Genomic DNA, 9292 nt, shown 5'->3' on the forward strand with positions numbered 1-9292 from the left:
AGTCGTATAAAAATTTATTTATTTTCAAGGAAACCATTGAGTAACACTGAATACAACAGGAGTGATCATTCAATAGTCAATAAAACATGTGACTCCTACATCATAAAGATCCCACATACAACGTCTTGGAAAACAAGATTTCAATGCAAACATGTTGGCAATTTGCTGGTGCTACAATTTCACTCCGTTCCGCCCCCGCGCCACATAACAAATTGAGGTGATTCACACCTTTATAGAAAAGTGACAAGATTTTACATCTACTTACAAAGGGCTGGATGTCAAAGTGCAAGATGCCTGAACCCCCCCCCCCCCCCCCAAATGGACTGTCGAATACAAATCTCCAAATTTAAAATTCAGCCATTATGGCTTTGTATTCAGTTGAGACCTTAGTCCAGCTTACATTACAGAATTTAAAATATTGTTTCAGAAACATTTCCCCCCCAAAGATACTTCTTCTTTTTTTACTGCACCTTAATACAGACAACTGCATGTAATGGAGTAAAGCATCACAGGAATAATGCAGGCATACAACAGAAAAGCAGCTGCTTATCAACAACTTCAAACAAAACACACTAACTTTTTGTTGGTTTATAAAAGTAACCGAATCCAAGAATACATACTAAAATTAGAAATTAAAATAAAAAGACTTGAAACCCTTGAGGGAAAAAAAAACCCTATGTACATATATTTACAAGTAAATAGAGTGAATATTATACAGGTTTGACTGTCCGTTCAAGGTCCATAAGATCCAACACTGCATGACATTCAGTTCTGTTAATCCAAAAAGGTTCTCAAAAGACAAAATACCTTCCAGGCCTTCAAAGTCGCACTAGAAACAAGTGAGTGAAAAGTCTTTTCCAAATCTGGTTTGAGCGTGCGCGTGCGTGTGTGTGTGTGTGTGCGTGTGCGTCTGTATGTGTGTGTGTAAAACGACCCAGGGCTTTTTGACTCAATCATAACTTTCAATGTTTTGCATAATTTATAAAATAACAATTGCAATGTAGAAATCCTTTGAGTGCATTTTTCTGGGAGTCTTTTTCTTCTTCTTTTTCTTCTTCCCAATGTTGATACCATCTTGAACTTAGAGACGAACAGGCGGTCAGTCTGGAGGAAGGAGGTTGTGCAAGCGAAACTGCTCTCGGATGTGCGGTCTGACATCTTCATTCTGTGACAGAGAGAGACGACGGATCAAAACACTTCAAGAAAATGGACGTGTGGGTTCAGTGTTGATGACTAAAGGCTTCTAGTTCTACAGCAATGTGGGCAAAGCTGGCTGTAAAGCTAAAAGTTACACACACACACACACACGCACGCACACACGCACGCATGCACGCACGCACGCACGCACGCAGTCGATGGCTCAGCTCCCGTTTAAAGCGCAGTGCGTCACAAACAACTGGTGGCACATGGACGTCACCTTCTGATGACCAAATGTATATTTTACTATTATATCCTTATAATATTACAGGCACTGTATGTCTGTGCATCCACTCCTGAAAGAGTAGTTAAAATATTCACAACACACGCCAGCAGCACCGGACAGAAGTGGAGATACGTACCAGTTCCACAAGCTTCTCCAGGAAAGGAACAAGCTTCAGAAGCTCGTTGTCATTTCTATCCACAAACCAGCTCTCAATAGGAATCCCATTGGAAAGCTACAAAAGACACAAAATTCATGATCGAGTATCACTTCATCTCAGGAACATTATTAGACAGGTTTTTACTTTAAAAACAAAAGTTCGCTGATTGGTGTGGAAAAGGTTTACCTGATAGGCAAAGGCTTGGGGTGAGTTGTCGATTATTATCGTCTTGGAAAGATCCCGTCCGAGAATATTTAGGTCTTTAATATAATTTCCTTGAACACACACACAGTGCTCACGAAACAGCCTATGTCTAAAGAAATGCAGAAAGAGAGATCGTTGGTGAGGTTACGTGCAGTAATACAGCTTTTTAACATGTTCTTGAGCTCAAACAAAGACATCAAAAGGAACTGGTTACATCGAGTGAAGGAAGCGGGTGATAATCCTCATGTTTTAGAAATAACAGCATCGATACATTTCACAGAGTTTTAGGTTAAATTACAAGATGTTCCCCTTCTAATGGCGGAGAAATTAAGCTTCTTCTCCTATTTGTACAAACTTGAAATGCAACATTAACCAGTTGTGCGTGACATCAGCAATTGTCTGCTTTCTATCAGGAAAACGGGTTCTTCCTCTAATTTATTCATCTGACAAAAGGAAGAGGAAGCTGCATCCACACAGACTATTGTACATATTGTATTAATGGCTGAAGATTAGGTGGTCAGAGGTGTGTGGAGGATTAACACAAACATAAATAAATGTTGATGTTTGTTTAACTGTTGATAGATCGCCACGACAAGCAAACTTGATTAACTCGCAAACCAGCAACACAACTATGGAAACATCACAAAACACATGTTGGACGTCATTTTTTTATGTTTAGCTGCATTCTATCCTTGTTTATTTGTGAGACTGGTGTGACGACCCACCTCCCATGCCCTAGGTGTCACTGTCCAGTCTTATGTTACAGGTGCTGATTGGCGGGTCGTCAGACGGGATGAGCAACACCTGAGCCGGAGTGGCCATAAGAAGGCCCTCTGCATTGGGCTCTCTCTGGGGGGGGGGGGGGCATCCGGGGTGACGCTGATCTCGACACCATTACTACCTGTTCTTTTGTTTTTGTATTCTGATGCACCTTCACACCCATACATGCACGGCACTACTGATGACTGGTACCTCCACTTTTCATTGTTGTGGGCCGGTGTTTAAAATAAAATAGCTTTTGTTAGCAGGCTGCTCGTTTGTCTCCCTATTTGTTGCTGCCTTTGAGCCGGGTCGTGAAACAGTTGGAAAAGAAAACAGCAAAGAGCTCGAGCCTTCTTTATCCCACGTGATATGTCCATCTTTGATGACTTCCCAAGGCCTAGTGTAGAATAAAGCTACTCTGATTTCTTGTTGAATCATGGATGACTGTTTTCATCTCGCTTTATTGTAGCTGCCCATGCTGTTAAATCAATATCATATAAAAGCTGCTGAAGAGTTGTTTTGTCCCTCACCTGACCAACTGTTTCTTTGGATCCAGGATGTTGAGCAACTTGTCCGCATACACTTTCTTTGAAGCCGTGAAGAGAATAATCTGAAGTTGTAATAAACAGCAGCAATAAATGAATAATACGTCAATTTAGATTCAGATTAAACGGATAAGGTGTTGAGTCTCTTGGAAATAAAAGTTGTATCTCACCTCATACATTTGAGACATGCGCTCAAGAAACTCCCGGAAAAAGGGCCTCAACCGAACATACACCTTCAGATTTAAAATGAAGACATTTAAAATAACAGCAGCAAGCAAATGGGAGACTTTTTGATTAGAGAATGACATGCAACAGCTTGTACCTGGTATATAACATCTTGAAAGAGCACAGGGAATGTCAGGGCTGCGTCTTCCAGCTCATTCAAACTACAGTGGACCAGAGTTTCATCCTGACAACAGAAAAAAAAAAAGGAAAATCCTTTGAAGTCAACTTACTTTCAATGTGAGATACAGCCCAAGAAATCGTTCTCTACTTACCAGATCCAAGACGAGGGAAAACTCTGGTGTGCTGCGTGTTTTCAAAGGTAGCGCTGGTTTGCGTGTTAACTGCTCTTCTGTCAGTGGAGGCACGTGCTTGATGAAGAAGTACCTTAAAGCAGAGAAAACATGAAACAACCCTCATCTCACCAAAACAAAGAAGCAACACATTTGGAACAGAATATAGTGTCTGTCCCCCTGGATGAAATGTGATGTAGTAATGCTACAGAGTTTGTCTTTTCACCACTTAATAAATGGAAAACGTCTGCTCCAATTTCAATACTACGAGGGTCTGAAAGGATTTAAAGTGTTTAAATGTTTAAACTAGTGAGTCAACTGAACTGTTAAACATGTGTTGAGTCCAATGAAGCACAGTAGAGGCATAAACATGTCCTCTCAGGAGTCACACAAAGAACACAAGTCTTGTTTTTGTTGCCACCTAGTGGTTGAAATGTTCACATTGCACCAACATGCAATGTCACCTTGGAAGTGAGACGATATAAATAGAGGGTGTTGTCAAGTGCTGAGTTGAAACTTTGCACCAAATCAGTCTAAACTTAATTCTTAGTATTAATTAGTATTCAATAAAAAAATTAAAAAAGCTATTGTTCTAAAAAAAAAATGTTAATAAAATAATCAAAATCAAGTTCAACTTACGGATCAAAAACTTCCCATTCCTCTTCATATGAGGTTTCTGGAGGAGCTGCAGGTAGAGCATGTGGGTAACCACCGCCCGGCATACAACCAGGAGCTGATGAAGACAGAGAGATGGATAAAGAGTTCAAATAGGATCGATAAACAATGAAGAGCCGGGCACATTTCTGTTCCATGAGCTTCTGCAAGTGAATCTCACATTGAACCGCTCTGAAGTCAGTGTCCCTCAAACAATGAAGCCCGTTCTTGAGGTAACTGGTCCTTATTCTAACATAAATCAGCATCCACTAGAGTACCTGCTATTAGAAGTTGAACAACTATTAATCAAGCATATGTGTACCTATATATGTATTAAAGGCTGTTTAACAACTGAAATGTTGAATAATAGATTCTTTTGTAGAAGCACATCTCTAAACATATGGGCTCAACCACATGCAGTCTGTTGAGCTCTGTCCAAAGGATGGATTTGTTAGTTGTTCTGTTATTACAAATGTGAATTGGTCATTTTTGTATGAGGTTTCTTACTTCTGAAACGGAACCTGGAAGTTCCAGTTTCTTTAATATAAAATCATGAAGCAGAGTTTACTTGCACGCATACGTGTAAGAGGCAGTACAACCTGACTTTGCATATGTATCAAAAGGGCAGTGTCATGTTTACAAATCTGTGTGCTCAAAAGAAGATTAATTAGATTTCAACATTCACTATTGTAAACCCCACCCAACCGGTTATTAAAAACAGGTTAAAATAAATAATCAGAACAGTAGTTAGTATTTGTCTTCTCAAAGCATATGATGATGGTCAAGAATGTTTCCCAGGTTTAAAAAAAAGTGTCCGTACCCGTTAATGGAGGCATGTCAGTTTCAGTGACTATTTCTCCTTGTTCTATGCTCGTATCCGAGGTCATCGGAAGCCTCTGCGGTAATATCGGGGCGATGTGACACGGGGCGATGCCCTCTGTGGATGTGAGGGTGCTGCTTGGCATTTCTTCTGCCGGCTCGATGTCCAGCTGTTTGATGATTTCCTCTGCCTCCACCGCTTGGCCAGGAGAGTCTGAACCAGGAGTGGCTGAACACGAATGACAAGAGCAGTCGATTCACATCTCACAAATTTGACTAAACATTTTATATTTTAGACGTGAATATTTACGGATTCTTTAGTTTTACCAGTTTTAGTTGCTGGTGAGAAGAAATTGAAGACTGGGGAGAAGATTGTGCCGAGCAGGGTGGTGCGTGGAGGGCTGCTCGCTGCCTCAACCGGCGCCTCCAATTTGCCGTTCGGTTTCATGGGTTTACTGTTGCAGGTCATTGTGTCTAAAAAAGAAAAGAAAAGAAAAAATCTGTATAGATTTCTATACACTACTCTCTTTTTTTAGTTACTTTGGAAAAGGCATTCGATTTGTGACACTGTTGTCAAGATGAGGCATTTATTTTACAACAGTTCTCTCTGGGTACCTTTTTCTGGACTTTTCCGGCAAACTCTGGAGACTGTTTTGTTGGAAAGGCCTCTCGTCTGTGGCGTTGAAGTAATTAGATCGCTCTCAGGATTACAATCAATACGACTCCTCTTTGCGGGAATATCCTGCTCCACCTGAGTAACATTTTTAAAAGTCTCCAATTTATTATAATGACAAATACAATTAGTAGTGTTGTAATAAGTTATCAGAGCATATTTGGTCATAACAGCAATTACATCATGAGGGGGGTATAGAATGGGCAGGGAAACAAGACATGTATGTAATTTCCCTGTACAGTTAGCTCTGTGCCGCAGCACCCTTTATGATAAATGTGACAGCATTCAATTGAAACTGTGTTGAAAAACATACAGAGAAGTTACTAATTCCAACTTAAGAGTACCCGTAAAACTTTAGTAAGGTGACGCCACTACTGATTCACATCCCATGTAATGAAGTAAAGTTTTTCTGATACAATTTTACATTTATTATAAAACGTTACATTTGGCATTAGTTGACTATTTATAATTATAATTTATAACAGATGTAAGAATGAAAATAGAAGAAGTCCACAAAAACACCAGTCGGAAACCATGTTGGCTTTCTGTCCTAGCTATTATGTGTGAGTCACTGTTTCTAATTACTAGCACAAAATACAGCGGAGGCACTGCTTTCTCTGCATAAAATAAGAGTGTGTGTGCCCATATAATGCATCAATATGTTACAGCAGCAAAAACAAAATTGTGGAAAGAGCAGCTGGGGATTCTGATGTAAGCCCACCTTGACAGCATTTCCACGGATGAATTTCTTTATCGTGGAGAAAAGGCCGGTTTCATTCTTCTGCATTTTGCCTCGACCTCTCACGGGGGATGGCTCCACTTCACGGTGTTTCCGTTTGGCCTGGGACGGCTGTGTTCGACGGCCAAAGTTCGGCTGCTGAGGAGCTTTACGCACTCTCAGCTTCATCATGCTCCACCGTCACATAGAAAAATCTGACAAAGGGGGGTAAAACATTAAGTTAAGAAACATTTTATAAATAATGAAAACAACCTTACTTAAATATAAATGTGGGCGTCAACAAAACACTTATTTTCAGTGAACAAAAGAACTAAGTTGTTCAACGTTACAGGTTGCTCCACCACGAGCAGCTTTACAAGAAATGTGCGCAATTAAAATCTGGAATTATATAATCAAACAAGTAAACAATATTATGTATCTGAATGGATATTTGATGTAACATACTGTAGTTGAAAGTGTGTGATACTTGGTGCCACGGACAAATTTCAGTCTGGACTAAAAACTTCCTGCGCTTCATTAACCCTTGCATCTTAAATCAATTAGCAGTATAATGTTAACTTGTTTACAATTATAATAATAATATTTTATATATAATAATATTTTAATTTTAAAAAGTAGAAAACATATATGCAGCTAAATAGATTTGTTTGTAATACCTTACACGTGATGTGACCCAGTGATCCCAAAACAATACAACAAATGATTACTACACCTCTTCCTGATGGTCCCAGTGTAGTACAAACTTCTGTTATTGATTAAACACAAGCTATTGCAAAATGACCATTATTTTCTATAAATATATATATATGTAAATTAAATGAACTACACAATAGTCATTAAGATAAGTGTGCAAACGAGACCAATTTAGTGAAACTGTTTTATCATTATTTTGACTAATGTGGGCAAGTCAGCAATGGAGGTTCAGTCAAATCAGATGGACTCATATTGCCTCACCGGTTTACTACACTGTAGTCACTACAGTACGGCAGCTCGTGCCCTAAACTTTGTTTATACTGTAGTAGTGACTACCGGTGGAGTGGGCGGCGTGACGTCAACGTCACGTGATAAATATGAACGGTCAACGGAAACGAGGCCTTTTAATACGTTCAAATTGAGCGGGTGTTAAGCACAAAACGTTCAAAAGAATTCACGTTTGGTACATTATGCTTTATTCGCTACCCGTTGGTAAATTAGACCTGGTCGCGTAACAGCATCGCAGACTGACGTTACGTAACGTCGTTGTAACACTAACTGTAGAAACACCAACGACGTGAGCCCGCTGCTGGTATTTAGAATGAAAAGACACCGCTGGTGTCCCGACTGTGGGAGGACAATGCTGTGATTTAACGTGGCTAAAAGCTGTCTGGATAAACACGTCTGACATCAGTCGTAAATCACTGTAACGTAAACCAGATGTGGCCGGTGGATTCCGTCGCTAGCTAACAGAAGCTACAGTTGGTTAGCTAGCAGGCTAATAACCCGCCGGTGGCAGTGGAAGCAAGGCCGCGACATTATTCACTTCAGTTACTGTGGCACTTCTCACACGTAGCTTTGTTTGACACGGAAACTATCCGTCAATTCATTGGTAAAATAACATTAAACGCTCCGGCTAACGCGTCATTTCGTTAGCGTCCGTGATTATCTCCAGCCATTAGACTACGCCCCCTTCGCTAGCTAGCAGCAGTCCGGCTATCAGAAGGGGGGGGGGGGAGACAACCATTTTTTGTTTACATGTTGACGTCGTTTGTTACTTACTGATGATCTAGGAAGTGCCTCAAAACCAGCCCGCAGCGGCAGCTCTCGGCCGCGACCGTGGCGGCCACCGGTAGAGGTCGGGCCGCGGTTGTTGCCGCCAGCTGTGTCTGTCGCTCGGTAGCTAGTCACAGACCAAACATGTCTGCGGACGCCATTTCCCGCCTCATCACAAACACAACGTTGGTGATGCGCAGGGGAATGCGACACACGCGCGGGGAACCAACGTGGCGGAGAGCGGAGTCAACAGAAGAAAAGACGGCTGTGGTGGTGAGCGAGCGATGCGCATCTGGATCGAGACTCACTACTGCACTTTATCCCTGCTGGTATTGTTGTGCGACTACAAGGACGCTTAACATTTTTATTTTTTTTAAAAGATGGAGCCTCGTGCTCGTGGAGTTCTTTTACAACTGTATTCTGTTGCATTGTTTGTTAATGCAGGAGCTGACAGGAAGTAAACGTGGACCAAAGCAGAATGGGAATGAAATGGTCTCTTGTCATTGTGTGCGTCACATTTAAGAATAAACAGACTGATGTTTATCAGTTTTGAAACACATTTTTGCAGCTATTGTTTCAACTTTTATAATAAACTTTCTGCCAGCTTTACTCAGTTCAGTCAGATGCGGCTCAAAGAGCCCATGTAGGAACGATACCAGCACAGTGACACTGATGAGCTATACAATTAACAGGAAATACAAACAATCAAATACAGATGGGACATACATCTGAATTGTCTTTTTATAATGGTAGATGTCCTCGCTAATTTTTTTAACTGTGAACCAGCAATGAAGCGCGTTTTATAAACACACCGTGCATTCTGCTGCATTAGCAAGAAAATGCCCTCAGGCATTGACTTGCATACCAATGACATGAACTGCCTGCCGAGAGATAACTGTCAATCAACATATTAATCTCTCCTTCGATGGAAAGGATAACGTTTGGCGATTTTTAGTAATGTAAAGTGAAAAAAAAAAAGCTCTCCAAAAAAGTAAACAACACTATACAGAAATCACAGCAAAACAAAATCAAATATAACATTCAACATTTTA

The 9292-nt window shown here is 40.6% G+C and overlaps 1 protein-coding gene and 1 long non-coding RNA gene across 4 annotated transcripts; one reads left to right on the top strand and one right to left on the bottom strand.

Annotated features, from left to right (window-relative positions):
- On the bottom strand, positions 1 to 8680 carry ctdspl2a (CTD (carboxy-terminal domain, RNA polymerase II, polypeptide A) small phosphatase like 2a). 3 transcript variants are annotated; one of them, XM_034534626.1, is made up of 13 exons: positions 8247 to 8680; positions 6474 to 6685; positions 5695 to 5830; positions 5407 to 5553; positions 5081 to 5308; positions 4246 to 4339; positions 3589 to 3700; positions 3414 to 3500; positions 3262 to 3324; positions 3077 to 3156; positions 1767 to 1893; positions 1560 to 1655; positions 1 to 1165 (listed from the first exon to the last, which is right to left on the bottom strand). In XM_034534626.1, the coding sequence occupies exons 2-13, from the start codon at positions 6660 to 6662 to the stop codon at positions 1100 to 1102; spliced, it is 1425 nt and encodes a 474-aa protein (XP_034390517.1). In that variant the 5' UTR covers positions 6663 to 6685; positions 8247 to 8680; the 3' UTR covers positions 1 to 1099. The 3 variants fall into 3 exon arrangements, with proteins under 3 accessions (XP_034390517.1, XP_034390519.1, XP_034390518.1); XM_034534628.1 differs by lacking the exon at positions 8247 to 8680 and adding an exon at positions 8011 to 8170; XM_034534627.1 differs by lacking the exon at positions 8247 to 8680 and adding an exon at positions 7204 to 7227.
- Positions 8462 to 8799, top strand: LOC117732024. The gene is made up of 2 exons (XR_004609569.1): positions 8462 to 8569; positions 8685 to 8799. It is a non-coding gene; the product is annotated as an uncharacterized LOC117732024 (long non-coding RNA).
- The last annotated feature ends 493 nt before the right edge of the window (positions 8800 to 9292 follow it).

Source organism: Cyclopterus lumpus, chromosome 6 (assembly GCF_009769545.1).
Source record: "Cyclopterus lumpus isolate fCycLum1 chromosome 6, fCycLum1.pri, whole genome shotgun sequence".
NCBI classification, from domain to species: Eukaryota; Metazoa; Chordata; class Actinopteri; order Perciformes; family Cyclopteridae; genus Cyclopterus; species Cyclopterus lumpus.

Coding starts and splice junctions, on each gene's coding strand:
- ctdspl2a (XM_034534626.1), bottom strand. CDS start 6,662: ATGATGAAGCTGAGAGTGCGTAAAGCTCCTCAGCAGCCGAACTTTGGC. Junction 3,501..3,588: donor TTTCCCTCGTCTTGGATCTG/GTAAGTAGAGAA, acceptor TTCTGTTGTCAG/GATGAAACTCTGGTCCACTG. Junction 3,325..3,413: donor TTCAAGATGTTATATACCAG/GTACAAGCTGTT, acceptor TTAAATCTGAAG/GTGTATGTTCGGTTGAGGCC.